At 55.1% G+C, this 27,770-nt stretch overlaps 10 protein-coding genes and 3 non-coding genes across 13 annotated transcripts; 10 read left to right on the top strand and 3 right to left on the bottom strand.

Moving 5' to 3' along the window:
• Positions 1–1,249: 1,249 nt before the first annotated feature.
• On the top strand, positions 1,250–1,938 carry VTJ04DRAFT_9751 (uncharacterized protein; the record flags this gene model as incomplete). Its single annotated transcript, XM_069368332.1, has 3 exons — positions 1,250–1,319; positions 1,394–1,476; positions 1,561–1,938. The coding sequence occupies 3 exons, from the start codon at positions 1,250–1,252 to the stop codon at positions 1,936–1,938; spliced, it is 531 nt and encodes a 176-aa protein (XP_069214486.1).
• A 41-nt stretch (positions 1,939–1,979) lies between these two features.
• On the bottom strand, positions 1,980–2,688 carry VTJ04DRAFT_9752 (uncharacterized protein; the record flags this gene model as incomplete). The annotated part of the gene is made up of 3 exons (XM_069368333.1): positions 1,980–2,063; positions 2,242–2,424; positions 2,497–2,688. The coding sequence occupies 3 exons, from the start codon at positions 2,686–2,688 to the stop codon at positions 1,980–1,982; spliced, it is 459 nt and encodes a 152-aa protein (XP_069214487.1).
• Positions 2,689–3,378: 690 nt separating this feature from the next.
• On the top strand, positions 3,379–3,751 carry VTJ04DRAFT_9753 (uncharacterized protein; the record flags this gene model as incomplete). The annotated part of the gene is made up of 2 exons (XM_069368334.1): positions 3,379–3,529; positions 3,612–3,751. The coding sequence occupies 2 exons, from the start codon at positions 3,379–3,381 to the stop codon at positions 3,749–3,751; spliced, it is 291 nt and encodes a 96-aa protein (XP_069214488.1).
• A 617-nt stretch (positions 3,752–4,368) lies between these two features.
• Positions 4,369–7,870, bottom strand: VTJ04DRAFT_9754 (uncharacterized protein; the record flags this gene model as incomplete). The annotated part of the gene is made up of 7 exons (XM_069368335.1): positions 4,369–5,058; positions 5,131–5,259; positions 5,328–5,379; positions 5,505–5,628; positions 5,686–5,817; positions 5,875–6,094; positions 6,188–7,870. The coding sequence occupies 7 exons, from the start codon at positions 7,868–7,870 to the stop codon at positions 4,369–4,371; spliced, it is 3,030 nt and encodes a 1,009-aa protein (XP_069214489.1).
• Positions 7,871–9,061: 1,191 nt separating this feature from the next.
• Positions 9,062–10,963, top strand: VTJ04DRAFT_9755 (uncharacterized protein; the record flags this gene model as incomplete). Its single annotated transcript, XM_069368336.1, has 3 exons — positions 9,062–10,111; positions 10,186–10,696; positions 10,806–10,963. 3 exons carry the CDS (start codon positions 9,062–9,064, stop codon positions 10,961–10,963), a joined length of 1,719 nt encoding a protein of 572 aa, XP_069214490.1.
• A 932-nt stretch (positions 10,964–11,895) lies between these two features.
• On the top strand, positions 11,896–14,838 carry VTJ04DRAFT_9756 (uncharacterized protein; the record flags this gene model as incomplete). The annotated part of the gene is made up of 7 exons (XM_069368337.1): positions 11,896–13,125; positions 13,186–13,432; positions 13,510–13,637; positions 13,768–13,910; positions 13,985–14,036; positions 14,113–14,215; positions 14,279–14,838. 7 exons carry the CDS (start codon positions 11,896–11,898, stop codon positions 14,836–14,838), a joined length of 2,463 nt encoding a protein of 820 aa, XP_069214491.1.
• A 909-nt stretch (positions 14,839–15,747) lies between these two features.
• VTJ04DRAFT_t134 lies at positions 15,748–15,911 on the top strand. Its single transcript has 2 exons — positions 15,748–15,784; positions 15,876–15,911. It is a non-coding gene; the product is annotated as a tRNA-Gly (tRNA).
• A 107-nt stretch (positions 15,912–16,018) lies between these two features.
• VTJ04DRAFT_t135 lies at positions 16,019–16,187 on the top strand. The gene is made up of 2 exons: positions 16,019–16,055; positions 16,152–16,187. It is a non-coding gene; the product is annotated as a tRNA-Gly (tRNA).
• A 290-nt stretch (positions 16,188–16,477) lies between these two features.
• VTJ04DRAFT_t149 lies at positions 16,478–16,648 on the bottom strand. The gene is made up of 2 exons: positions 16,612–16,648; positions 16,478–16,513 (listed from the first exon to the last, which is right to left on the bottom strand). It is a non-coding gene; the product is annotated as a tRNA-Ala (tRNA).
• A 2,486-nt stretch (positions 16,649–19,134) lies between these two features.
• Positions 19,135–20,403, top strand: VTJ04DRAFT_9757 (uncharacterized protein; the record flags this gene model as incomplete). The annotated part of the gene is made up of 2 exons (XM_069368338.1): positions 19,135–19,179; positions 19,723–20,403. 2 exons carry the CDS (start codon positions 19,135–19,137, stop codon positions 20,401–20,403), a joined length of 726 nt encoding a protein of 241 aa, XP_069214492.1.
• Positions 20,404–21,402: 999 nt separating this feature from the next.
• On the top strand, positions 21,403–22,280 carry VTJ04DRAFT_9758 (uncharacterized protein; the record flags this gene model as incomplete). The annotated part of the gene is made up of 3 exons (XM_069368339.1): positions 21,403–21,474; positions 21,654–21,913; positions 22,016–22,280. 3 exons carry the CDS (start codon positions 21,403–21,405, stop codon positions 22,278–22,280), a joined length of 597 nt encoding a protein of 198 aa, XP_069214493.1.
• A 47-nt stretch (positions 22,281–22,327) lies between these two features.
• VTJ04DRAFT_9759 (uncharacterized protein) lies at positions 22,328–22,543 on the top strand (the record flags this gene model as incomplete). The annotated part of the gene is made up of 1 exon (XM_069368340.1): positions 22,328–22,543. The coding sequence occupies one exon, from the start codon at positions 22,328–22,330 to the stop codon at positions 22,541–22,543; it is 216 nt and encodes a 71-aa protein (XP_069214494.1).
• Positions 22,544–24,755: 2,212 nt separating this feature from the next.
• Positions 24,756–27,696, top strand: VTJ04DRAFT_9760 (uncharacterized protein; the record flags this gene model as incomplete). Its single annotated transcript, XM_069368342.1, has 7 exons — positions 24,756–24,790; positions 24,885–24,907; positions 24,980–25,018; positions 25,086–25,191; positions 25,256–25,389; positions 25,459–27,490; positions 27,597–27,696. 7 exons carry the CDS (start codon positions 24,756–24,758, stop codon positions 27,694–27,696), a joined length of 2,469 nt encoding a protein of 822 aa, XP_069214495.1.
• Between the last annotated feature and the right edge of the window lie 74 nt (positions 27,697–27,770).

Consider the following 27,770-nt stretch of genomic DNA (forward strand, 5'->3'; position numbering starts at 1 on the left):
GTTGGAGGCTGTGAAGGAAGATCTTGGGCACAACCACCCCGATACACTTGCAACTATGCACAACCTTGCATCCACGTACAAAGGGCAAGGGCGATTCAAAGAGGCCGAGGAACTCTTTGTACAGGTGTTGGAGGCTGTGAAGGAAGATCTTGGGCACAACCACCCCCACACACTTACAACTATGAACAACCTCGCCCATACTTGGAAACTTCTGGGCCGGCACAGCGAAGCTATCGACCTCATGGACGAATGTGTCCAGGGTCGACGGCAAGTGCTTGGCGAAGATCATCCACATACCCAAAGCTCTTTGAGGGCACTCGCTGCATGGAGGAGTGAGGAGAGCCCTGGGGAGGGAGATAGGGGTGAAGAGGTGAGGTGATGAGCGACGCTGGCTAAGATGCTGGTTTTCCTTTTTTTTTTTTTTAGGCTCGTCGTTTTTGTTTCTTTTGTCGGGAGGTGGTTTTCCTGTTTTATTGTGATGTCAGGGTTGCATGTTGTTCTTGATGTTCTTAGCAAGTCTCTTTTCTTTCCCCGAGTACCTAGAAGTTCGTTGTTTTAAGTGTTGTCCAACCCTATTAAGTCCCGTCTCCCTGATCTGAATCACAACCGCGACCAGCTGAGTGCTTGTAACTGAGCGTAATTCAGCTTGACCCCTCTCTTTGCGCGACGACGCGTCTTCAGCTGCAACACCTTCCCAAGGCTTTGGGTTGGGCATTTCCTTCGGTCAGGTTCCAAGATCTCGGGTGTGGCTGAGCGACACCTGCAGCTCTTAGTGCCGATCATTGGCACAGCTTGGGTAAGGCTGTGATATGAGCGTCATTGTGCATGCACCTGTGTGCTGAACAGAGATAGTTGTATCACGAAACAAATGGAAAGAGATTTCGTTGAGGTTGAAACCAAAGGAAAGGTGCCAAGGTGCCGATTGACGACCGAGATGGTGGCTGTGCCCAAGAAGGCTGCTCAGTCGCCAGACTGTCCAACCTCCATCCATTGGATCTACAAAGCAACAAGACAATAAGATAAATAGGCCGTCCTGGTGGTGGGATTCTTTCCTCTCCTGACCTCCCACACACTCGGCCATATCGCTGTTGTGCTCACGCCGACAGCGATTTACCTTTGCGTTTCCCCTGACAAGCTGCCGGGTGCTCTCAAGCTGCAAACCACGACCTTCGCAAGCTTGACACCGTCGCCACCATCCCATCATCAACAACCAATAATACCCTTGCCACTAATTAATTTACTTTCAAACATGGCTGTCAACGTCCATCAACGCCACACCTTCCGCCTTCTTCACTCCCTTCTCCTCCTCACTTGGCTAGGTAGGTACCTCTCACCCTCCAACCCGTCTCCTGGGCAAGACATGGCCGCTAACGCCCTCGACTTCATGACACAGTCTCTCCCGCTCTATGCATCTGGAGTCCTAAGGGAGGTCCGAAAGGTGGTCCCAAACGTCCCGGAAACCCCGGAGGTCCCGACGTCCCTGATATTCAATGGCCCCCAAGCCCAATTCACGATCCCCCAGAGTCATACCCCACCTATATCACTTATCCACTCTCTTAGACACCCACCGCCCCTATTTTCGGCCCGCCCACAGACAATATCCAACTGATCACCGAGGCGATATCAACATTCACGAGGGTTATCTCTATCCCAAAGACCTCCAGGTCGACCTCCACTTCTTCGGTAGCCACTACCAGGGCCGTCAATAATTCCCCCGAAACCTCTTCCATTGAGAGTTCTGTTCCAGTCATCACCTCCGCCACCTTGACGCATTCCACACCCTCGGCTGCTGCTGCTGCTGCTGCTTCTACGACGACGACCACCGAGTCCGGCAATGAGGCGGTGATCGGGTCTGGTGGCCCGCCCGAGTTTGCCGTGAACTCGGTGGTGGTGGGGCTGCTTGGGGTTGTGTGGATGGTTGTGATGGTGTTTGTGTAACGGAAGAGGGAAGTCTTTGGCACCAGAGAAGGAGGCAGTGCTTAGAAAGAGAGGGCGACTGGAAGGAAGATAGACTGCTTGTTTATAGGAGTTTCTTGTTCCACTAGGCGTTTGTTTGTTGCGATCTGGTTCGGTTCTGGTTATTATTCATGGCTTGGTTGGCTTTTCTTACAGCGTTGCACACTGGTATCATGGCTGCAACTAGCAGTCACTGTCTGACGGCGTTGGCTTGTAGTACTACAAATGATAGAAGAGTATCTAGAGACATAGAGTCTAAATGTAGCGAAACATATTTTCCCTGACAGAGCGCTTCATAGCAACAGGCCGTCCATCTTCATATTCAACCCCTGAAGCACCCCCGTCGCCAGCGATGCTCTCCATTTTCTCGCGGAGCTCTGCATCCAAATCGGCTTGTGTCTTCTTGGCGGTTGTGACTTGATTTGCTGAAGTTTTCTTTTCTTCGACCTCAGAAGTTTGTTTGGGGCGCTTAATACATTCCTCGTTAGCCCAGGTTGGGACACCTCGGAGCAGGGGACGCCGAGTTTCTGGGCGGGTTACCTCTGGCCGCGCCGTTGGCCTATCCGCACCAATTGTGCTCGACTGTCGTCGGGTTGATCTCGTAACCAGAAAACCACGGCTTTGGAACTTGTTGGACGGTCTCAGGGCAACAATGGAGCAGACGACAGACAGGTCGGCATGCAGCTGACCTGCGGCCTGAGTTCGTAGCAATGCAAGCCTTGACGACAGCATCCTCGAGATGGTAGCTGGAAAGAGTGGATTCCCCCCTGAGGCTGCTGTTCCAGCGCCGCCTTGCAGTGATGTCATCGGAAGGATATTAGCAAAGCAAACCCCGCACGTCCCCCGCATATGCTCTTTGCTGTCAGGTCCTCATAATAACATGTACCTAATGGCTCTAGATCAACAGATCAGGGCCGGGAAATGCAGCACTGGCCGTTGTAAGGTTGCTGTCTCGCCGACTATGACGTCCTCCTTGCAATATCAAAGTCCACCAAACCCCAGCACCGGCAACCTAGTAGCAACGAAAGCTGCCAATATCCAAACCAGGGATCAAAGTGCAGTGCTGTAGTTACCCCAACTTCCCCAAATCCAAGCACAAGTAAGGTGCCTAGCGGCCACGGCTCGGGGCAGAATGCCTGTGGTTGGTCCAAGGAACGCCACCGGCTTGATATCGAGGCGTTGATCTGCAAAACACACGCCAACAGATAGAGGCCAGGTTGATTCCGTCACTGCTGCACCGTTGTGTGACGCAACTAGACCGAGGACGAGAAACCTGGAAACACACCTGCTGCGCCTCACTCGACGACGTGTCACACACACATCACCAACCAACCAACCTCAACTCTTTTCACCTTCATCACATTCACCTCTCCACCGAACATCCCAAATAGCCATTGGACTATTGCCATTCACGATTTCACCATGGCGCCAGAATCCGACAACACCAAGTCAAGCGTCACCCAGGCACCTCCTCCCATCCAACAACCACAGCAACACCCACTCCAATCCCCATCCCCTGCCCATCTCAACGGCGGGCCACAAACAGCACAGCCTCCCCGTTCTCTGCCCATGGGTAAGTTCTTAACGTTAGGCTTACAATTGTTGGGATTTCCTAATTGGGATAGTAATAACTGACATCTCCCCTCCCGTGACAGATCCATCCCAGCCTCATGCTGAGGACAGACATCAGAGTCTTGACTTGCGCGGCGGCAACCGCGGCGGCCCGTGTCCTGGGCGCTTTTGTTTTTGCATCCCTTGCCCTCTGCCGTTTGATTGCTGTGTCTGTTTTATCTGATTGGGTGGCTGGGTGAAGTGTGGTGTGCTGTGAGGGTATTGATAATACTACTGGGTTGGGGTTAATAATGGTAGTTTGTGATTGCACCTGGGTAATTATTTAGGTACGTCGCTCAGGAATGGGGACAGCGGGAAATGAAGGCGCGAAAAGGGGCAAAGCAAAGGCTATGTTACTCGACACCTATATACCTTTCTTAATCCAAGATACCCTTTTCCAGGGCTTTCGAGTTCATCTCCTTACTTAACCTCCATCATAACCATATGTTCAAGGGACCGGGTAAAACCCTATATAAAGTCCTGCGTGCTCTTCTAATCCCTCGAACTCCAATAACACCGAAATATACGTACTCCTGGAGACTTTCCTCCGCTCCTCCACCAGCTTCCTGGCAGTAAGTGGTAGGAGCAATACCCATGACCTTCACCTTTGACAGGGAGGCCTTGAAATTCTAATTCATTAGGTATCCCTCACGACCGGTTCTGGGTGATGAGCAAAGATTGAACCTTGTCAAACCTTCTTGTGTTCTTGATCCCCGTCGATGAGATAGCCACTTTGGATGGGAGAAGGGGAGCCAGTCTTCATCTTTGCTTTGCGTCCTCTACTCTACCTCCCTCATCACATCACCCGGCAGTCACCATTTCCTCCTCCTCTTCCTGCTCCTCCCCCCCTCTTCCTCCTCCTCGTCCTCCTCCCGGACCACCCTGAGGCTGAGGCTGAGGCTGAGGCTGAGGTTGAGGTTGAGGTTGATCCTGGACCTGACCCTGACCCTGACCCTGATCCCCTCCTCCCTGAGTCTGCGGCGCATACCACGGCCTATCAAACACATCCGTCACCCAATCCCTCAACACTCTATCCTCTACGTGATCCTGCCTCGGGTTCGTAGCCGGTCCCTGATTCTCATCCGGCGCATTGCACTGCCTATTCAGCCCGCGAACCAGCAAGCCCTCCAACCTGCGTATCCGCGGACGGTAGTACGGATCGTCGGCCAGGCACCACGCAATGATCAGCCTCAAATCCCGGGCCACGTGCGCCCACCGATCGCTGTCATGCAGCAGGTACCCGCCCCAGCTCCAGATGCGTATCTTGTTGTCCGGATCCCCGTTGTGGGTGTTGCAGTACCTGTCGTCCTCGTCCGGGGCCGCCGGGTTGAAGTCCGCGTCGCCGTCCGGGTCGCGGTCGATTTGGTTCATCGCGCGCCAGAAGTCGTCGGTTTCGTCGTCTTCGCTGTCCGGGTCGTAGCGGGGGACCCAGATGCGGGTTGGGTGAGGCGGCAGGGGGGCGTAGTGGTTGGTGACGAGGCAGACCATGGTCTGGAGGGAGAAGAAGGAGGGGGGGTTATGTTAATGATGGCGTGTTCATACCAGAGACATAGGAGAACGTACCAGGGCAACTTGGAACAAGTTCATGGTCCAGTTGTAGTTACCAGCCACTTTGGCAGCAATGCTGTGGCCAAAGGCAAAGGGCGCGGCAACTTCGGGGTGGAAGTGGTCCCATTCTTCACTGTATTGTTCCTGAGAGAGGAGGTCAACTCATTGTCCAAGCATTCAACCGTCCGGTATAACATGAGATGGGTGCTTACGGGGGCAAAGAAGCGATATTTGGCCGCGGTACGCGCAGCAAACATTTCGTAGCTGTAATTAGTATTATTGATCAAGTCAGCCACCCGCAATCATATGATTATGTTTATTTTTATTTTTTATTTTTTTTTACAAAAACAAAGGAGAGAAAAGAATAAAAGAATCTCAGCTTGACGTACTGCTTAAACAAATCTCTGTATCCCCAGTGTTCAGCCAGACCAAAGTCGGACACTTTGATACACGGCATGATGCCGTGGCCGTCGTTGTCGTTGGATCCGACGAGGAAGTTTTGGGGGTCGATGTCTGGGCGGCGGTGTCAGTGGCAGTGTGTGTCAGTTTCTGAGCGAAGCAACTTCTTACCGCGATGAACTATCAACAACTTTGGCAAGGAATTTTCAGGAGGGCACTTCTCTTGATACGGCGGCGAATCCCCAGCGTAGAAAGGCAAATGGTCCTGTGTGGGCCAAGCCATGCCGATGAGGCCTTTGACCACTGGTGCTCTCTTTTAGGACTTGTTCATTACTAACTGTCGGTCAGGGGAGAACTCACTACACAGAAAGATATGATACAGCTGACGCGTGTCGAACCGGTACTGCTGGCCAGAAACCTTGGTGGCCATGTTGGCGTTTTTGATGGCCTTGTGAAGAGAGCCGCGGGGGTAGTATTCCAGGAACATCAAGTTGTCGATGTTGCTAGTGCTGAGTCTGTAGCCTGGTAAGACATCTGGAGGCCGGAGCACCTGGACAATGTGCATCGAGTCTTTGAAGCGCTGTTATATTTATTTGACAAGAAATATCAGTATTAACTCCTGCTGTTGCTCCTGGCCCTTTGCTCGTGATTTATTATGAGAGAAACAACTCACCGCCGTCATCTCCTTTTCATCCATCAAATCCTCATTGGCCTGGGCGTCCTGACGTTGGTTCGCCTTAACAATAAACTGGCGACGAGACGTGCCCTCTTCAAACAGAGCCGCGATGCCGATGCCGCCCGCCCCGACCACCTTTTTGAGCACCAGCCCACGCCTACTCAGCCTGACGGTGACGTAGTCGTTCAAAGTCTCCATCACACCCGCCTTGGGCGGCGTTGGCGTGGCATTGGGGGGTTTGGGCTCGAGCCAGTCGTCAGGCCACATGAGCTCGATCTCAGGGCCTTGCAACCCATCCTCGCGTCGGATGCCGGGCCATCCGCCGGGCTTGGGCAAGGGCCACTGGCGCAGGGGGTACTGCAGGCCGTGCCATTTCACCCGGTAGTGTCCTTCGTTGAAGTCCCTTTCCCTGCGTATGGGCTTGTGGTACTCCTGGCGGTACAGCGCGAACTGATAGTTCCAGTAGCGTTTCCACCTGTGAACGTGGTGTGTCGGGTTGAAGACCGGGCCGGGCCACACGGCTTCGGGAGTTTGTGACTCTTCGTCTTCTCCTTCCTCTCCCTCGTCTTCATAATAATAATAATCATGGCTGCTGTCCCCGCCACCTCCACCACCTCCACTACCTACACCATCGCCACTATCACCACCGCCCCCACCATCAGCAGGACTACCACCACGGCCACTACTACCACCACCGCGACCACTACTACCCACGCCACGACCACTACTGCCATCACCACGACCGTTACTGCCACCACCGCGATCATTGTCGTTGTCATCACTGTCATCGCCGTCACCACTATCGCCCGGGTCTCCTCCACCCTCCGCCACCCTCCGCTGCAACGGCCTCCCTTTCCGGCCTCGAACAACAACCGATTGACTGCTACTCTCACCATCGCCGGGGGCCGCCCCTGCTTGACGCGCTGAGTGCACGCTTTGCCCTCTCGCCGCCAACCCCTCACTCAACCCCGCGTTGGACCTCGGTCGTCCACGGACCTCTGCCCTGACGATTTCGGCAGTGCGTATGGCGGCGCTTAAGCTAGCAGCCAAGTGTCCTCCTCCTCCTCCTCCTCCTCCTCCTCCGGCGGCTGCGGGGGGTGCGGCGGCGGGGGGAGTTGCCGGGTTGACAACAATCTGCGGAACCCCTTGAACAAGGCCCGCTGGAGTCCCCCCACCACCGCCGCCGCTGGCTAGCTGTTGCTGTTGCTGTTGTTGTTGTTGCTGTTGCTGTTGTTGGTACGGATTCTCCGGCGTCGTCCCCAACGTCGTCAACGAGGACATCGTGCTCCAGCTGCCGGTGCGCCTGGGGCGATGGCGCGTCCCGGTCATCCTGCGGCTGCGCAGACGCCTGCCCCACGGCGTGCGCGGCCAACGAGGCGGCGCCGCGGCTGAGGATGCTGCTCCTCTTCTTCTTCTTCTTCTTCTTCTTGTTCCGGCTCCCGCCCCTGCTCCGGCCGCTAGGGGGACTGGGGCGGCAACGGGTTGGGCTTGGGCTTGGGGAACAAACTTCCCCCCGACCCGTGCGCGTTGCGGGGCCGGTTGGCCGGAGACGCTCGCCGATGCGCCGCGCTTGCGGGTGGGTTGTTGAGCGGGAGGGTCGACGTCCATTGCGTCGTCGGTGTAATGGCCCTGCCCCTGCCCGTGGCTGTGAGGGTCGATGTCCATGGCGTCGTCGGCCATGGTGGGCGGGGGTTACCTAGGTGTTGAAGCTGTGATGTTGCTTAGAGGTGGGAAACTGTGGTACGTGACCTTGTCTCCTATTGAGTGACGAGGCACTGTGGATGGGCGAGATAGAGACTCGGTGTCCTTGCACTCAGGGGTACTATGTTGGATGATAGCATAGGTGCTTTGGAGGTGGTATACAACTCGCTTTCACAAAGGGACTCGAGTCCCGACAAGCATAGCTCAGTGCGTGCAAAGGCATGGCTTAATGTGGCATTGCGTTGGCGTTCATTGTTCGTGTGTTGTTGTTACGCATTCGGAGTCGCAGGGGGGTTGGAACAAAGGTGACCTCCATTGTATGGTTCAGCCCCTTTTGCCTAGCAACAGCTAGGAGTTCAGATACTGTCCACTGCTTTGTGCCGTCATGGCTTGGTCTTATTGTTTCTCTTTTGGTTTTATTTTGTTATTTTTTTTATTTTTTTTGGAGGGATGGTAATTCTTCTGGCTGTTGACCATCATCACGGGCAAGTCTCGACGAGCCTCAATTGAACCCCTGACTGGCTGAGACAATAATAGTCTCTGCTCCATAGCAACATCTCAAACTACTACGAGTAAATTTTTGGATAGATCTCGCACCCATATAGCTTTTGTTGCAGTCAAAACCCTCTGTCTCGTATCAGGTCTCAACCCTTTGCAAAGCTTCAACGTGACACTGCGCACCGTTTACGATGCATTGCATAACCTGCCATTGGGGGTCTCAGCGTCAGGGGTACTCTGTAGTGCTGACTGTTGGCTCTCGCCTGGTGTAACAAATTAATAACTGATTGGTCTTGCGGGGTCACCGTCAGCGCTTGTCATGTAGTATTAACGGCCCTCGGACAGCGGGACAGCGTCACAAGTCAAACCTACTGTGTAGCATTCCTTCGCCGTAAATCCCGCCGCAACGGCACAGCACAGCTGCGCCGCACACGGGCAGCAGCATGGCTCCCTGAACGGCCGAGATCTGCAACACAACGGCTGGGCCGAGACGGGAGCTCTGTTGCCTGTACGAACCCACAAGAGATACCCATCATATAATTATCGCCGATGAGATTCCGTCATGATATTTTTCCTCAATCTCTCCAACCCCTCCATCCAGCCGGGCTGGACACCGTCAACCAACCTCCTCCCCCCTGACTGACCTGACCCCTCACTGACAACGAACGCACCATGTTCGACTCACTCTCGGTGCGTGTCGGGCTCCTCAGCCTTGCTGTCCTAGGCCTCATTCTCATCCGCCGCAAGCTCTACCCCAAGCCGTATCCCGGCATCCCCTACAACGAGGCCTCCGCCCGCCGCATCACCGGCGACGTCCCGGACCTGGCGCCCGTCATCAAGGAATCCGGTGAATTCTCCAATGCCCTCTTCGAGGTCACCACGCGCAAGCTGGGCGTGCCCATCGCCCAGCTCTTGTTCCCGGGCGTCCGCAAGCCCCTCATCATCCTCGACGATCCGCGCGAGATCGAGGACCTCGTCGTGCGCCGCGACAAGGAATTCGACAAGGCGCCCATGGCCATCGACATTTTCGGCCCCATGTTCTCGCGCGCCAGCAACGCGCAGTACACCACGCCCGAGCTGAAGGCGCAGAAGCGCTTGTGGGCTGACGTCATGACGGCAGACTTTCTGCGCCGCGTGGCCGCGCCAAACATCCACAAGTCCACTCTGGACCTGATCGAGCTGTGGCGTCTGCGCGCGCAAAGCCCGACCAAGGACGGCCTGGTCAACGTGCACGAGGACTTCAAGGATGCCACGCTCGACGCCATTTGGCTGGCCTTTTTCGGCGAGGCGGCGGGGACCACGCGGTTCGAGATCCAGAAACTACAACGCCAGCTCGAGGGCAGCGGTACTACTCCCTCCGCCGAGGAGCACGCCCCCGTCGGCGCGTTCCTCCGCGAGCAGGTGGCCTACATCACCGACACCATCGCCAAGAACTCGCGCACGCCGTCGCCCAAGCTGTTCCAGAAGCTCGAGACGTACACCCCGCGGTACCGGCGGTTCCGGGCGAGCGTGGAGGGCGAGATGGCGCGGTGCATGAAGAAGGCCGTCGAGCGGTACCAGAGCAAGACCGTCGGGGATCTGGAGACGGACGCCGCGGATACGTGCGCTATGGACCTTGTTTTGCGGAGGCAGATCTTGCAGGCGAAGAAGGCGGGGGTGCCGCCCTCGGATCCGACCAAGGATTTGAATATGCTGGATGAGCTGTTTGTTATGCTCGTTGGTGTACGTTCTTCCCCCACTCTCTCTCTTGACTAATACTCCCAACCCCAAGTAAACAAGAACTAACCCCTCCCCAGGGCCACGACTCAACAGCCAACACCCTCACCTGGTTCGCGCGCTACATGGAGCGGCACCCGACCGTGCAAACCACCCTCCGGCAACACCTCCGCGCCGCCTTCCCCGGCCCTGACCTCCCCAGTGTCGCCGCCATCCTCGACGCCAACATCCCCTACCTCGACGGCGCCTGCGAGGAGGCCTCCCGCCTGGCCGGCACCGCCAAAGCCAACCTGCGCCAGGCGCTGCACGACACCACGATCCTGGGCTGCCCGATCCCGAAGGGCGCCGAGATCTTCTTGAACCTCCACATCGACCGGGCGCCGGCGCCGTGGGACGAGGAGAAGCGCAGCGAGTCGTCGCGCGCGGTGGCGGAGAAGCACGGGGACGGGTTTAAAGGCGCGCCGGGACGGGATTTGGGCGCGTTTATGCCGGAGAGGTGGATCGTCACGGATGAGAAGACGGGGAAGGAGAAGTTTGATCCGTATGCCCTCCCGTCGTTGGCGTTTGGGGGTGGGTTTAGGGGGTGTTTTGGTAAGTGATGGCCCTTAGTTTTGCTCTCTCCCCTTTCTGCCTGCTCTTTGTCTTTATGAGGGACTTTTGAGCATTTGTGAGACGATTGTATTAACCATGTCGCGTATAGGACGCCGCCTGGCCGAGATGGAACTCCGCATCATGATTGTGCTGCTCATCCTCAGCGTCGAGTTCCTCCCCCTGCCCGAGGAGTATCGGTCGTTGGCAGCCATTGAGAAGGTGTTTAGGGAGCCCAAGTATCCGTATGCCCGGCTGAGGATCCTTTGAGGGACAGAACGCATAGAGGTAGACGTGATGCTGGGAAGAAGAGCTAGTAATAGCTGGATTGTAACTATTTTGGCCTTGGTCCATAACATACTTATACAAAAGGCATTCCAAGCATGGAGCTTTAATATATGGACTTTGAGCATAGGGATAGTACATACATCTGATTGTGGTGTGGACAAGTGATGCGCGATCCTGTAGAACCCATCCCCTGCTGGCACAAGTACAAATGAGAAATGAGAGGGGTCTCTGAAACTATTCTAATGTCCAGACATGGGTGTTCAGATTGACATTGTGTGTGTCAACCAGAATCTGGATTTAGCATCAGCTATTCCAACGGCGGCATGGTGCACGTGAGGTAATGGCGTATCAATAACTCGTAGGAAACTGCATCAAAAATACGAAGCCCAAAATAGAACAACCAAGCTCAGCCATGTCTCCCATCAATGGGAGCGGAGAGGCAACCTATTGCTGGAGGAATAGGGGAAATAGAAAGTCAGCAGTTCATGCCCTTTGTTCTTAGACAACGGCTTATGTCGACTGTTCCGAATGCGTCAATGGCTGTGGCTTGCTCAAACAATGAAGACGAGTCTCGCACACGGTCAACGTCTTGGCCTTGTCTTTTACTTGGCGCGATTGCTTCCTTGTCTCCTGGCATAGGTGATTGCTTTGTTTCAGTACTCGGTAGAACAAATTGATGAATCCCCAATCCCTACGCGGTCACCCCTATGTATTCCTTCATGATTTGAGTTGGTTTACTTGATCTGAGCTCGTTGACCCGACCAACCAACGTCTCGCTGCCCGAGGAAACACATTCTCAGCATCAAATAATAGTCCGAGAAACGAGGTATACACTCCCACAACCATCCATCCCATAATTCCCTGACCTAATCCATTCACCATTCTGCGCCCTCAACTCCATCTCACCACCCACCATGCCCGCGCCACCCCACCCCCAAGCTCCGGGAGGCCCGTTGCATGACCAGCTCCCCCCACATCTGCGCGGAAAGGTCACCGCCAAAGACCTCGCAAAGGTCCCCTCCAAAGACCTCGCCCACAGTCTGCAGAGCCTCAGTCTCCGCGACAAAGACAAAGACAAAAGCAAAAACAAGCCCCCGAAACCCGTCGTCCCCAACCCGCCGCAAATCGCGGGCCGAGTCCGCCGGGGGCGAGAGGACGAAGAGGGAGGAGAAAATGAAGGCGAAGGAAAAGGAAAAGGAGCAGAAGCGGTAAAAGTAGGCCGGATGCCCAAACGGGCGCGCAGAGACCGGTGGGGAGGGGCCTACGTGCCCAAGGACACGCAGGGGAACGTGCCGTCCTGGTACGAAAAGGTGCGCCGATCGCCGCAGAAGGGATGGGCCATCCGGGCAGAACTTCCCCCGATTCCTGGTAGTCGAGGACGCGGATGGACGCCGCCGCCCGCCAAGGACCAGCCGAAGGAGGAAGGATTGCCACCGCTGCCGCCGGACCCGGTGAGGAGGAAGAAGAGTAGTTCTCAGAAAACTGTGGTGCCCGCGACGGCGAACCCCGGCGACCCCCCGGAAAGCCTGATCGGCGAACAACTCTCCTCCTCCAACGACACGCGGCCCTGGAGCCAGGTGTACGTCCCCAACCCGCCGTCGTACTGGGTCGAGCCGGACCGGGCGCCGGCGTTCCGCCCGCACGACCGGGCGCACGTGGTGCAGCGCACGGCAAACTTCCAGTTTGCGCGCTACCGGCAGACGGGCGAGAACCCGCACAACCCGGTGTGGCCGCTCGAGTTGGTGCGGTTCGGCATCGGCAACCGCCAGCACGACATGATCGGCATGCCGATCCCGATCCCGGGAAAGTACCGCGGGCCGATGCGGCAAATGTATCTCCAGGGGGGCAGTCCGTACGCGCCGATGGGCCGGTACCTATGGGAACCGTCCAAGGGACGGCGGGAGACGCCGGTTGAGATCATACAAAGCATCAATGCGAATCTGGTCAATCCGCTCTTGTCCAGGAGGCTGGTGTACAAGGATGTTGTGGGGTGGGGAGGGATCGGGGTGGTGGTGCTGTTTGAGGCGGTGGACCCGGAGGAGGACGGCACGAAAAGGGAGTTTTTGGTCAAGTGTAATATCAGGCAGGATGACCAGGACTCGAGGTCGTTGCAGAGGTTGGTGGCGGAGAAGAGCTTGACCATGGTGAGCATGATAATTACTTCGATTACCTACCGAGGAACAAAAACTGACGAGGCTCAACAGGAACTCTGTGACGGCATACACATGGTCCAGGGGCTGGATCCGCCTGATCCCGTTCAATATGACCCCACACAGCGGCAGCCGCCGAACAACGACGACGTCAAGTACATCATATTCCTCGAGTATTACCCGCGCGGCAGTCTGGCCAAGGCCATCAAGAACGTGGCCAGGGCGTCCAACACTCCGACTCTGGCGATCCGAACCCAACGCCGGTTCGAGGCCCGACATTTGTATCATATTTTCCTTTGCCGTGAGTTTTTGTCCCATCTTCTTGCCCTCAGATATGAGAATGATGACTGATCGTGATGCTTTGTCTCGATCTCTCAGAGGTCAAGAGCTTGATCGCCATGTGCTGGCCGCCCGCGCGCAATGAGGACCTGTATCCGGGCCAGCAAGCCCCTGTCAATGAAAAGTTTCCGCTACGAGGGAGGCGCAAGTTTAACCTCGTCCATCGGGTACGACGTCCCGGGTCCATACGATGATCATTTTTGTGGAGTTCTAACTAACCAATCCCAGGATATGGACCCTCAAAACGGTTGGCACCATCCCTTTTCCCAGTCAACAAACATTGATGCTGGTATATAGTTGCCTGAGTCTAACAAATGTATCCATTTCATAGTTCTCATTTCCGACGACCTCCCCGAATCCGGCCACGGTATCATGCCCTGCTTCATGGTCTCTGACCTAGGCCTTGCGGTTATCTACAGCCCGATCGAGCTGCATGATGCGTACGTCTCGTTGCCTCTTCACTCACATGCTGGCTGGATGGGTTAATAGTGCTGACTGGCATCGTCTTGTTTAGGGCCTTCATCCAGAGTGGGAGGCATGTCGGGAAGCACGGATATTACGTTCCGGTAAGTATCTTGCCTACCTGCCTGGCTAAGACATCAAAAAGGGATGGTTGTCTGATACGAGTATGAAACCAAACAGGAACAATTCACCCAGGAGTTCGACTATTTCTGGGCCGGCGCAATACCATGCCACGCTTTTGGCCCGAACAGGGGCTCTAGGATTGCCGGGCGTCATGACTGGCGTAGGTTCCATCCATCCATCCATCCATCCATCCAACTCATCACTAATAACCCTCTGTACCCAGGCTGCAACCTCTTCCAAGCCGCCCAGACCATCCTCATCCTCCTCACGGGCTTCCACCCGCCCACACCCCCCTTCGCTAGCCGCGCCTGGGTCCCTCGCGGCAAATGCAGCTTCGAATCTCCCGACGGCGACCCGTTCCACCCCAACGTACCCCCGCCCGACCCGAACGGCGACGCCGTCTTCGATCCGGCGGTGCACTGTCGACGGGACAGGGACAGAGAAACATATGCCGGGCCCGAGGCCGACGACCCCAACTACCGGCGCGTGTGGACCTGGGGCGGGTTCATCCTGCAGGACGACCAAGCGCTGGACTGGTGCAAGTTCCCGCGCAGCCTGCGGATTTTGATTGCCTGGTGCATGGCGGAGGATCCGTCGTACCGGCCGGGATTGAGGGAGGTGGAGGAGTGGTTGATACGGGATATGGAGCGGTTTGGGTGGCCGCATGAGAATCAGCCGGAAGGGAGAAACGGGCCCAGAGATGGGAATGAGAGCGATCTGGATTTGGCTGCGTGGGTGCGTACCATATTTGATACGCCGTCGGATTATTGGATGCCGAGGTGAGGTACGTACTTACGGATATGGTGCTCTGCTGCCTAATCCGGGCGGATCCGGTGATTTCCGGAACAGTCCGGTCGGGGCTCAACCCTGATGTGGGGCCGGTGTGGGGCCGAGTTCGGATCCGGGAAAGTGGGGCTGGAGTTCGGAAAACACCGAACCTTCCCGACGTCAACCGCCGGATGTTACCGTGATGCGGCGCGGGTTGCAATTTTGGCGCACTGGGCACAACAAACATGTTGTGGAACGCATAGAGGAACGTATTTACATGCGTTATTCTTTTCTGTTCATCGCATTGTGTTTATTTGATCCATGATGACCGCATGCATCGTGCTGTGTTAATGGGTCTTTCTTGCATTATGCTGCAGCATGATGAAGCTTGTGTGATGGTCTGGTGATGATGATTAAATCTGTGTTGGCGTTCCTCAACGCCTTCCGCATTTTCATGATATCACATCATGAGGCAAACAGAGGGTGTGGAAAGAAAGGATGCTCATGCGAAACCACGTCTCTCGCATACGCATCACAAGGCCGCGCATGGCAAGCCGCAGCAGAAGGGCCTTTGAGTAAATGTAATGAAAGAATGGCGTCATGTATATAGCTTCATCCGGCCAGCTGAAGGCCATGTTGATCTCTCCTCTCGCTCCTCTCCCCAATGCTTCAACACCAAGGGAAGCATCACCACCGCCAAAAGTGGGAAGGAAGGCAGGCAAACCGCCAACCAATCCCTATCCAAATCCAGAGGGGAAGCGGCCGGAAGGGCGGGCGGCGAGGGAAGGGGAGGAACGGAACGGGATGAAACGGCCCAACCGCGTCCACCACCATCACCACCAGCTGATCCTGTCTCTCCCTCCCCTCGGAAGGCAGTATATGGGGAAGGTCCGCATCGTCAGATGTCAAAAATTCAAGGAAAACGGCTCGCTGGCGCAATGGTCAGCGCATTCGGCTTCCAACCCCTACCCGAATGGGTGGCCACCCCAGCCACACGCTATAGCCGCTGGCTGGGGGGGTCGTGGACACCGGCCTGACCAACCGGTGAAGACGTCGAAAGGATCCAGGTTCGAGTCCTGGGCGAGCCAACATTTTTTGGGACTTGTTCATCTTTTCATGCGCTCCCTCAACCTTGGGAGACGGTATATGGGAGAGGTCCGCATCGTCGGATGTCAACAAGCAAACAAAAAGGAACGGCTCGCTGGCGCAATGGTCAGCGCGTTCGGCTCCCAACCCTTGCACTTCCGTGGGTGTTCGCGGCTACCCACCGGAGGCCGCCACCGAAGGGGGGCGCCGTTCTCGGCCGGCCTGACCACCCGGTTGGAGGCGCCAAAAGGATCCAGGTTCGAGTCCTGGGCGAGCCAAGCTTTTTTGGACTTTTTCGCTTTTTGACTTTTTCTTTTTCTTGACCTACCTTGGCAAAGACGGTGCTTGTGATAGACATACGGGTTTGCTGATCGTGTCACTGATCAACTGCAATGTTGTCTTCTTCTGATGCACAATTCTTCTCCCTCCCTGCTTCCATCACAGCCTTGGTGTTGACCTGGCGTCGCTCAATCTCTCCCACAAAAGCCATACAACCATACAACCAACCCTCTTTTGAGTTTGAGGCAAGAAAATGTTGTTCTCCCTGCCTAGATGAAAAAGGCAAAAATGATCCGCCCGGGACTCGAACCCGGAACTTTCCCAATTTCTAATCCTGTGGTTAGACAGGAACGCATGGCCATGCCGCCTCGGTTGCGTTCCCCACTCAGCCACGCTGAGCAGGTCGGGGGCAATGGTCCAGCATGCAAGTCGGACGCTCTTACCGTTGAGCTAGCGGACCGGTTACGTTACGTTGTTTGTTGGGGTATGTGTGCTTGGAAAATTTGCTTATGAGGCCATAGGTATGTGCTTCCTGGGATGTTTGTTGTGCGTTAGATAGGACGGCTGGCTGCAGGATAAAGCAGGGGGGAGCAAATGCCGGAGTGGTGGATGTCGGGCGTCGGTGGTCGGGCTCTGTCCACAGGAGGGCTTAGCTCTCTTGTTCCTTTAGGTCTTCCATCTCCTGTGCTTCTTATTCTTCTTCATTATTGCCATCTTCTTCTTTACACACATCTTGGACTCACTCAAATCGGCGGATTTCTCCTCTTCAACCACGTCGTACGGGATAACCAGATGGTAACACCATCCATGTCTCTGCGGTATGGGCCCGTGAGGAGTTCCGTTGCTAGCGTAATCCAATAATCCCGGTCCCCAACTCTCCGGCGAACTTCTTTATGACACGTCAAAGCAGCATGACCACTGAGATGGGATTGCGGACAAGGAGCGTTGAATTGAGTGAGCTAGCTAGCTAAGTACATCGCTTCAGGAGCTTGGGATATGACCCATCTAAGTCTAGGAATGGCTGCTCGAAGCAGAGGGCAGAGAGTTATTCTTGCTTGGCCAATGTCAAGGGGTCGGAATTTCTGAGCCCGCATGAGGCATGTGTGGTTCTGGAAGGTGACAAGCAGGCTTTGGGACATCGAGCTCAGAAATTAGTTTGGCTCCTGAATTTCCGTCACAGATTCTTTGTTCTTCCTTGGGCATACCAAAAGTAAAAAATAGGGAAGAAAAAACAATGATCCGCCCAGGACTCAAACCTGGAACCTTTCGAATTCTAATCCTGCGATTAGACAGGAACGTCGACCAAGCTAAATTCAGCAGTCTCCTCGAGAGACGTGCGAGTGGCCAACCTAGAGTCAAACGCTCTGGCCATTGAGCTAGCGGACCTTGTTGGAGTGTGTGCTTGGAGTAATTGCTTATAAGTCATCCCCCACGATCCTCACCGACGGGTTCCAGTGTAGCACTTCAACGCGGGCACCAATCAATCTTTTCGCCACGCCTCGATCCCTGGAATCATCAATCATTTTGCATGGCCCGTTGGGTTTCTTGCTTGCCACCTAGTGGTTGTGCCTGATCAATGCCCAAGGCTGAATCAGGGGTATGATCACCGATTACAAGGCTGGCCTGAAGAGGGGCACAGCCATATACAGTCATGCAACGCCACCCTCTCCATCATCTTGTTATTGGACCATCATCGACCAACCGTTTCGTGTCATTCTTCCGCAAGAGGAAAGGTGTCTCAGTCCAGGTATGTAACCCCCTACCTCATCCTCGCTGAGGTAGATTGATTGCCTAACCTCACCTTTCCTCCGGTGATGCCCAACGTTTCTGGAGTCACATCTTAGAATTGAAAATGCGCCTGACTCCTTCATATCTAACCCCACACATGAACCCCCGCCCGGACCTGGATGGGCTCCTGAGGTATCCGAGCTGAGCCTGCGGTTCACGGAGGGAAAGATCCATAGCTTGTCCGGACCCTGGCCGGGCCTACTGTTGATGTTGAAATTGATGAAAAGGGCTGTACATAACAGACAACAACAAACCTAAAACGAGGGATATTTTGATGGACGACGAACTTTTAGAATTTGCCCTGGAAATGTATAATTATCGATGACTTTGCTTGCCACCCTGCTCAACTGACAGGAGAGCGATGAAATATGCTCTGTGATATAGCCATCTCCGCGTATAATAGCATGTGACTGACACCCGACATCGGATATGTGTTGCTTGGATGCCCTATCTTAGCGCTGAGAGGTCGTAGAACCACCCTACTAAGATATTTCTGATTCGTCTTCTATTCAGCCACAACGCTAGAAAAGTGCTGAATAGTTTGACTACTGGTACCTTGCGCCGCAAGCTCAGGAACTCTGCGCCTTTAACCCGACGAGTGGATCAAGGCAAGATCTAAAGGCCATTCCAAACCAGATTCATCGGACAATCTGGATATATCTAACCTTAATGTATCCCTCTCCTTGTACCCTGCCGTTCCTTCTTCTTCTCCCTACTTTTTCCCTTCTCCACGATCTCGTCTTACACATTTTTGCTCGGTTTCGAACTTGTGATATTACACAGAATCTATTTCAACCAACCATAGATACCAGAGTGCTAACAATCTCAATCATCGATCAACCTAAGATAGTAAGCTAGGGCCCTGCGAAAAACCCAAGTGCCTCGCTTTTGGCAAGAAACGGAGGACTTAACATCGCCCATAATCGCCTCTCCCATCTGGCTCCAATGGCTTTGGCTGGCCTGACCTCTTCCACAAGGTGAGTCTCTCTGTTTTCTAACTGTTTTGCCTTCCCAATGTTTTGTCCTCTTTGTAGTCCTTTTCTTTTTCGAGACCGATTGGTTCGGAGTATAATCGTCCTTCACGATTACCGAGCTCGGTTCTCCTGGATAGTTCTGGACCCCCCCATACCTGGACTCCCGCATACGGACTGTGGAATCATGGGTTGCCTCGTTATGGCCGTGGAAGTTTTGGATCCTGAAGCTGTAAGTATTCTTTGAATCCCGGGGCCTGGGCCGTTCTTCCATCCACCTTTCCGTAGGACTACTAGCCATCCAATAAGTCGCAGACCTGTGGATATATCTACCCAAAGTTCCAGAGTGCGGCCGTTGGATCCTGGATCTAAGTTTGAACAGTGCTAATCTTAATAGTTGAAGTGATGACTAGTTTGAGCTCCTAATTATTGCTTCACCCAATTCCCGGCACTCTCCTGTTTAACAAGGACTGGTCGTTTAACATGCTGTTTTGCAAACCCAAACAGATCTGCTTCACTCAATGTCCACAACTCAGGCTTGGAGTACCACTCACCGGCTGTCACCCAACATGAGCCTACAAACTCGAGCCAGAAAAGGTCCAAGAGAAAGAAAACGGACAGGGTCTTCTGCGGTTCATGTCACCAAGGATTCAGCCGCCAGGATGCACTCCTCCGCCATCAAAGGTCGGGGACGTGCAAGGCCCGCCACTCTCATGAGTGTTCGGAGGAGATACCCACCAGATCCTACCATTGCCGTCGCTGTGTCATTCGGAAGGCCTTCCTCCGCCGCGACAAGTATCGCGAACATTTGGGGAAACACCATGGCCTGAAGAAAGATGCCATCGACAGTGAACTGAAGACCATGGATGATGAGTATCGATGTGGACTTGCCCAATACGATGTTACCAAGGGCTCTGGTTTGGACGACGTTTCGAATCTCATCAACGGCACGAGGGTATTAACAAATCCCAACGCCATTGACAGGCTCGAGTCCAACGTCAACCTGGACATCGTCAACAGCTTCCCCTTGGACAATTTCACCTGGACATCCGGCCACTTCACTCCAGCAAATAGCGTCACTCCCATCGTCAATATCAACCACGACTGGAATCCGAACCCCGTCAACGATCCCGTCCTCGCTTACAGCTCCTACTATAGCCCAGACGACATCAACACCCACACTACCACTAACGACGCTGTCACCACAATCGAACCTTCTGTTGCCACTGTCGATCCTTCCGAGCTACTCCCGGATTCGACTCCCGGGGCCAGCTTCAACAGCACCGACGACATCCCCGACCCTGCTGTCAACACGATCGAGCCTCCGCCAGGCACATACTATCTCGGCAAGCCACACCCAGGGGTCATCCCCAACAACCTCAGCCCTGCCGAGCTAGGGCTATTATTAGACGATGCTGACGGCAATTTCTTCAACGAGTTTGTCAACGATGATTGACAGCCCGTATGGAGGTGAGCGTAAATAGGATGTCATAAACGGAATCACGGGGGATGACCTGGTGGTTACTAGCTCCATGCTGGCTGGGAACGTGTTGTTTTGTTGCTGATTTGATCTTGATGCAGCATTTCGTTTATCTCAGTACTGTGTCCTGGATTGGTTGTCAATGGGTTGAAGAAAGGTAATATTTACGGACAGAAGGTGGAAGTACATGGCACGTTGATGTCTTGCTGTCGTGGTTATTGTGGATTTGTGAGAATTTGGCGTCCATTTGTTGCTTTCCATGTCAGACTATGGTCATAATTACAGGGGAAAGTCATTAGGATTGGGCGTTGATGTTTGTATCTAGATACACGCAGGAACGAGTACCTTTACTCGTAGTAGTTAGCCGTGCCACATCTGGGCATGAACAGCAATGAATGCCTTGGCCTGAATCCTGTCTGCTCGCTAGGAAGTGAGACGAGTTGATAGCTCACGGCCAGGTCATCTAGGAGAGGTAAGAACAGCACGTAGAGGGGAGGTTTTTGATGCTCCGTGGCGGCACCGTGTGAATCCGGACCCAGGACGGAGGTGAGGTCAACTGATAAGCCCCACCTCCGATAAGCACCTATCGAGGATTTGCCTCTAAACCCCAGCTGGCGTGACCTGGTGTTACGTCAAAGTGCACGCTCGCGTTTGCATTCGCCGCGCCGCATCGAGTTGGCAACGACCCGGCAAGGCAGCGACGAACAAACGATCCGACCATCTCGGGAGGCAAGTCCATTCATTGTCTTTGCCTTCTCCAGACCTCTGTTCAGCGAGGCTCTGGCTTTTTCCGTTTTCTTTCTCCTTTCAACCTTCTAATCTTTTCCTAGGGTCAGTTCTCTATCCTCTCTCCATCATCCATCCCTGCCAACGTCATCGCCACCTCACGGTTCCTTTCGCAAGGCGAGAAGGCTGACCAACTCCAAGACAACTACCACTGACGACGTCGACCGATCCAAGCTGTCAACCGCCAAAATGAGCTCCCCCAAAGAAGAAGAGAAACCCCACGACGAGACCCGGGATCATACCGAGGCCGACAATGACGAGGTGCGACCCGACCGAGTCTCTTCCTCCTCCTACTCTCCTCTTTCATCGCCGCCTTGATGGATGAAGAAGATACCAGCGAGGGGGGGAGAGAATAGTTTGGCAAGAAATAATAAAAAAAAGAAAATAAGAACAAGAGGAGGCTAACGCAACCCGCGGCTCAACCCATACCCGGAATTCAGGAAGAGATCTCGGCCATGAAGCGGCGCGTCGCCGAGATGGAGGCCGAGGCGGCCAAGCTGCGCGAGATGCAGGCCTCGCTGGACCAGGCGCGCGAGTCCCTGGCCGTCGAGGACAAGGAGGAGGTGGACAACCGCAGCATTTTCGTCGGCAACGTCGACTACTCGACCTCGCCCGAGGAGCTGCAGGCGCACTTCCAGAGCTGCGGGTCCATCAACCGCGTGACGATCCTGCTCGACAAGTTTACCGGCCAGCCGAAGGGGTATGTTTCGGACTCTTTCTTTCTCACTGTCGTCTTTCTATCGTCTGTCTATCTTGTCTACGTTTGGAAAACGATGCTAATCTCTCCCGATCATAAAAATAGTTACGCCTACGTGGAGTTCAGCGAGCCCGCCCTCGTCGCGCAGGCGCTCGTGCTCAACGACAGCGTCTTCAAGGGGCGCAACATCAAGGTCGAGCCCAAGCGCACCAACATCCCCGGCATGTCGCGCGGTCGCGGTAGGGGCGGCTGGTACCGCGGCGGCGGCGGAAGGGGATATTACGGTGGCGGGCGCGGCGGAGGACCTATCCGCGGCGGAGGCTATCGCGGTGGCTACCGTGGTAGAGGACGCGGGTTTGCGCCGTATTGAGGAGGGAGATGGGAAGGGGATGGTCTTGATTTGTTTCTGCAGGAAAGATGTTTGTTGATGGCTCTTCTCTTTTGCTTGACTGCTATGCCGTGGATTTGATTGAGGAGGGATTAGTCTTTGTTTGTTCGTTTCGTCGTCGTCGTCTTTTTCTCTTCTACTCGAAGATTCGCCGCTTTTGGGTTGTTTCGGCAAGACCGTCGTGTGATGGCATTGTTGGGGACAAAGAGGGAGAGCAGACGGCTATCGTTCCGACTCTCTTGTGAGGAAACGGGGTTGAGAACCAGAAGAAGCAAGAGAGATGGTATAAGACCTTGGGGAAACTATGGGCAGATACAGAAGTTCAGTGTTTTCAACAATGATTTGCTTGTTCCTCACCGACAGAATGGTGCAGCACCTTCGACAACGCCAATGCAGTGAGCACTAGTTAAGCAAGGTACCTATGCCATGTACTCTGTATACGACACCCCCTCACGTCGGCGGCTGCATGATTCAAAGGTAAGCAGATCATGTTCAGGCTTCGGCATGTTTCCACCTCTTCTGTCACATGCAGAAGAAAGCTTGTCGGCGCCAATGACGGACCTTCACTTGACACCACCAGGAAGTTCCATAAATAGCGTAAGCTAGCAGCAGACAAAGTTTAAATACCTACCTGCAGACATGGTGACAAAAGTTGCAGAGTCTTTGTCGTGGCGAATATAGTGGGTTTCTTGAGTGTGCGCATATGACCTGACTTATTGGTGACTAAGAAATTCGAAGAGCAAACAAACGGCTTGGTCAGCTTTCCTCAGGGACTTGGTTTGGAAACACAATGAACCAAAAAGACAGCCTCGAGGTCCATGACGGTATGTATGTACATACACAGTACCATGTTCACAGTGCAGGCCGGGAAAGTCCGCACGATGCTTGGGGCTAGAGTTGTGTTAGCTGCCAGGGTGGGTGCCGCTTGGAGGCGCGCTTGTTCCATTCCAAGCAGGTCGAAATCCCGCCCCTCTGGTTTGTGTGATCCCTGGCCGCCGTTTGGTTCCGACGCCACACAATTGACGACGCCCAGGATCCGGGGCCCGGCCGGACCGGAGGGGTTGGAGGCCGCATGGTAAGGTACCTACGGTGTAGCAGCGATAGAATGTTTCTGTTCTTGACGGGAGTTGAGAGGTTGGTTTCGGGCTTGGATATCAGGTACTTTTGTATTTTAGCTCACATGAGGTCTCCCAGGTATGTATGTACATCCATCTGGGAGTACCTGGGCTAAAAGACGATGGAATGGACTGCCCTGTTGCAGGTTCACTTGGTAGGACAGTTTCACGTCTGCGACAGCGGAATGGGCAGGCCGGCCCGGCGAGCCATGCGGCGGTGGTTATTGATGCGATTATTTAGTACAGACATACTACCAATCTACGGCGTCCACGGCGGCCGAACGGTGCCTGTCACTAGTTAAAGTGTCGGAGCAGACTCCGTCGGTACACTGAAGGTACTCTGGTAGAGCACCGGGACAGCGAAGCTCGAAGTCGGCTAAGGTAGGTTGATGCAGGGGTCCAGCCGCCGCTTGGACGCTCGATGGAGTAGACTACAGTACAACCGTCAATGACGGCTATCCAATGGCCAAGACGGGAATGTTCCAGTGTCAGTATGTGCAAGACAAGACTCGAAGCGGTTGCAGACTTCCCTGTTGAGAGAAGAACAGCTGTAATTGTCAACCTACCTGACCTGATGATCACTAAGTCTCCTTATACTGTTTTTCGTGTCTTGGGCAATGGCCTGCGTAATCCGGGCAGTGCTTCTTCGTAGAGATTCCATCATCTTTTTGTTCACCTCGATTGATGATGGCGGGCTGTCTTGAAAGTTACCGTACATACAATACGGTAAGGCATCCCCTGCAGTAGGTAACCTGGAAGGGCGCGCTTCCTTCCAGCTTCCCTTCCAGTTTCCAATCCAGTTTCTCGCCGCTGGCTCGTCGAATGCATCGAATGCAAAGCGGGGTGGCCCCGACACAAGCCCAGCACAGCCTCCATCTTTTGGTCCATCTTGGTCCATCTGCGTGCTCCGTCGCTCCGTCACTTCGTCACCTCGGGCCTTGCAACTCCAAAATCTTTCTACTCTTACTTGTTTTCTCCTTTGTCAGAGAAACCCCATCATCTATCCTGGTTGCAGCCTCGGTTTCAGCGTTCCCCTTCCGTTTCGCTTCCTCGAATTCCCCGCCCCCCGAGTCATCGTCCATCTTTCGACAGGTCGACAAGGACAACAACATCAACAACCAAGGAACGACTCCAAGACTCCGAGCACCGAAACACCGCTCACCACAACACCATCTCCATTCCGCTCAGGCCGTTTTGATCCCTCTATCCCGCCGACAACATCCCACCGCCCCGAATTCCTCCGAGCTTCCGTTTTCCTCCAACACATCCCTCTCCTCCCCTCTCCTCCATATCGCTGCCGCCCGGTGGGTGAAACGCGGCCCTGCTGCGTTCATCTTCAACCATGAGCAGCAGTCGCATGGATGCAGGGCTTCCAGCGTATGTCCTCCTGTCTCCCGAGGTCCAAGGCCGCCTTGGCTTCGTTTGCATACACATCATGAGCACCTAGCGCTAACGTCTTGATGTGCAACAGCCAACCGAACCTTCGCGTGACAAGTAAATACCCCAACTAGCTTTCGACGACCCCCCCCCCCCTTCTGTTGCGACGCTTTACTGACGTCGACCTAGTTATCGCCGCCGACGGCCTGTACAAGCGAGATGTCTTTCGTACGTGATATCACCGCCATAATGTATATCTCTGTCGTCCGAGTTGGTGCTGACACACCACCCACAGGATTCCCCGACCCCTTCGCCGTCGCCACCATCAACGGTGAGCAGACCAAGACGACTCAAGTCTCCAAGCGCACCTTGAGTCCTTACTGGAACGAGAGCTTCGACTTGTAAGATTTGGTCTCGTTCATCCCAAACCCCCTGGAAACAACAGCTGACGCTCACACCCCATAGCCGCGTCAATGAGGACAGCATCTTGGCCATACAAGTCTTTGACCAAAAGAAGTTCAAGAAGAAGGACCAGGGCTTCCTCGGTGTCATCAACATCCGCATCGGAGACGTCATGGAGCTGAGTCCGGACGCTGATGGTACCGTCTCCTGAAATCCATTCCCAGGGTTCTTCCGTCTCTACTAACACGGCCCTTCTCGTACTTCAGACCAGATGCTCACCCGTGATCTCAAAAAGTCGAGCGATAATCTTGTGGTCCACGGGAAGCTCATCATCAACCTTTCCACAAACCTCTCCACTCCAAACCGCATGCAACCAGCGCAACAGCAAACACAGCAGCAACTCGGTACCCCCGGCCCCAGCCGACCCCTTCTCGCCCCGCAACCCTCGGCCGTCACGAACGGCACGGCCGATCGACCCTCGTCCTCCCTGTCCAACGCGAACGGCACCCCCGGTATTAGCGGCCAGCAGATGACCCTGCCGCATCGTCCGTCGAGCATGGTGTCGACCCAATCAACCGCTACCACCTCCGCCGCCCCCGCCGCCAATACTGCCGGCCGCCAGCGACAGACGAGCAACATGAGCCCGTTCGAGGACGCCCTGGGCCGCCTGCCCGCCGGATGGGAGCGCCGCGAGGACAACCTCGGCCGGACCTACTACGTGGACCATAACACGAGGACCACCAGCTGGAACCGCCCGACGGGGACGGGAGCAGCCGAACAGCGCAACGCCGAGGCGGCCACGGCAGTGGAACGGCAGAGGCACCAGAACCGCACGCTGCCCGAGGACCGCACCGGAGCCAACTCGCCGACGCTGCAGGCTCAGCAGGCGGCGACGGCAGCGGCCAACGCCACAGCCCTGATGCACACGGGCGCCACGACTCCGGGTACGGGAGAGCTGCCGCCGGGCTGGGAGCAGCGATGGACCCCCGAGGGCCGGCCCTACTTTGTCGACCACAACACGCGCACGACAACATGGGTCGATCCGCGGCGGCAGCAATACATTCGCATGTACGGCGGGTCCGGGAGCAACGGCACCATCCAGCAGCAGCCCGTGTCGCAGCTGGGCCCGCTGCCGAGCGGCTGGGAGATGCGTCTCACCAACACGGCGCGCGTCTACTTTGTCGACCACAACACCAAGACGACGACGTGGGACGACCCGCGGCTGCCGTCGTCGCTTGACCAGAACGTGCCGCAGTACAAGCGCGACTTCCGGCGCAAGCTCATCTACTTCAGGTCGCAGCCCGCCATGCGCATCCTGTCGGGCCAGTGCCACATCAAGGTGCGCCGGTCGCACATCTTTGAGGACTCGTTCGCCGAGATCTCGCGCCAGTCGCCGACGGATCTCAAGAAGCGCCTGATGATCAAGTTTGACGGCGAAGACGGCTTGGACTATGGCGGTCTGTCGCGCGAGTTTTTCTTTTTGCTGTCGCACGAAATGTTCAACCCCTTTTATTGTCTGTTCGAGTACTCGGCGCACGACAACTACACGCTGCAGATTAACCCGCACTCGGGCATCAACCCGGAGCACCTCAACTACTTCAAGTTTATCGGGCGCGTGGTGGGGTTGGCCATCTTCCACAGGCGCTTCCTCGACGCCTTCTTCATCGGCGCGCTGTACAAGATGATCTTGGGCAAGCCCGTGACGCTGGCCGACATGGAGGGCGTGGATGCGGATTTCCACCGGAGCTTGCAGTGGATGCTGGACAATGACATCTCGGGCGGCATCCTGGAGCAGACCTTCTCGACCGAGGACGAGCGGTTCGGCGTTATCACCGTCGAGGATCTCATCCCCAACGGACGCAACATCGAGGTGACCAACGAGAACAAGAAGGAGTACGTGGACCTGATGGTCAAGTGGCGCATCGAGAAGCGCGTGGCGGAGCAGTTTGCGGCGTTCAAGGAAGGGTTCCACGACCTGATCCCGCAGGACCTGATCAACGTGTTTGACGAGCGCGAGCTGGAGCTGCTGATTGGCGGTATCGCCGAGATCGACGTGGACGACTGGAAGAAGCATACCGATTATCGCGGATACACGGAGCAGGACGAGGTGATTCAGTTCTTCTGGCAGACGGTGCGGTCGTGGGACGGCGAGCAAAAGAGCCGGCTGCTGCAGTTCACGACGGGTACGTCGCGGATTCCCGTCAACGGGTTCAAGGACCTGCAGGGCAGCGACGGGCCGAGGAGATTCACGATTGAGAAGGCGGGGGATATTAATAATTTGCCCAAGGCGCATACCTGGTATGTTTTTCCCTTCCCTCTCCTCCCTCGATCAGACGGAGAGATTACTGCTTTTTGGTTTGGTAAGTGTGGAGTGCTGACGATTGGAAACTCAACCAACAAACAGCTTCAACCGGTTGGATCTGCCGCCGTACAAGACGCTAGAGCAGCTGCAGCAAAAGTTGACGATGGCGGTGGAGGAGACGATGGGTTTTGGACAGGAGTGAGTGAGCAAAGTTGGTGCTGCTGCTGCAGAGAAAGATGGGGGGTGGTGGGGGTAGAGTTGGAGTTTTGGAGTTGG

This window comes from Mycothermus thermophilus (assembly GCF_041956435.1).
Source record: "Mycothermus thermophilus strain CBS 625.91 unplaced genomic scaffold VTJ04scaffold_7, whole genome shotgun sequence".
Classification (NCBI taxonomy): Eukaryota; Fungi; Ascomycota; class Sordariomycetes; order Sordariales; family Chaetomiaceae; genus Mycothermus; species Mycothermus thermophilus.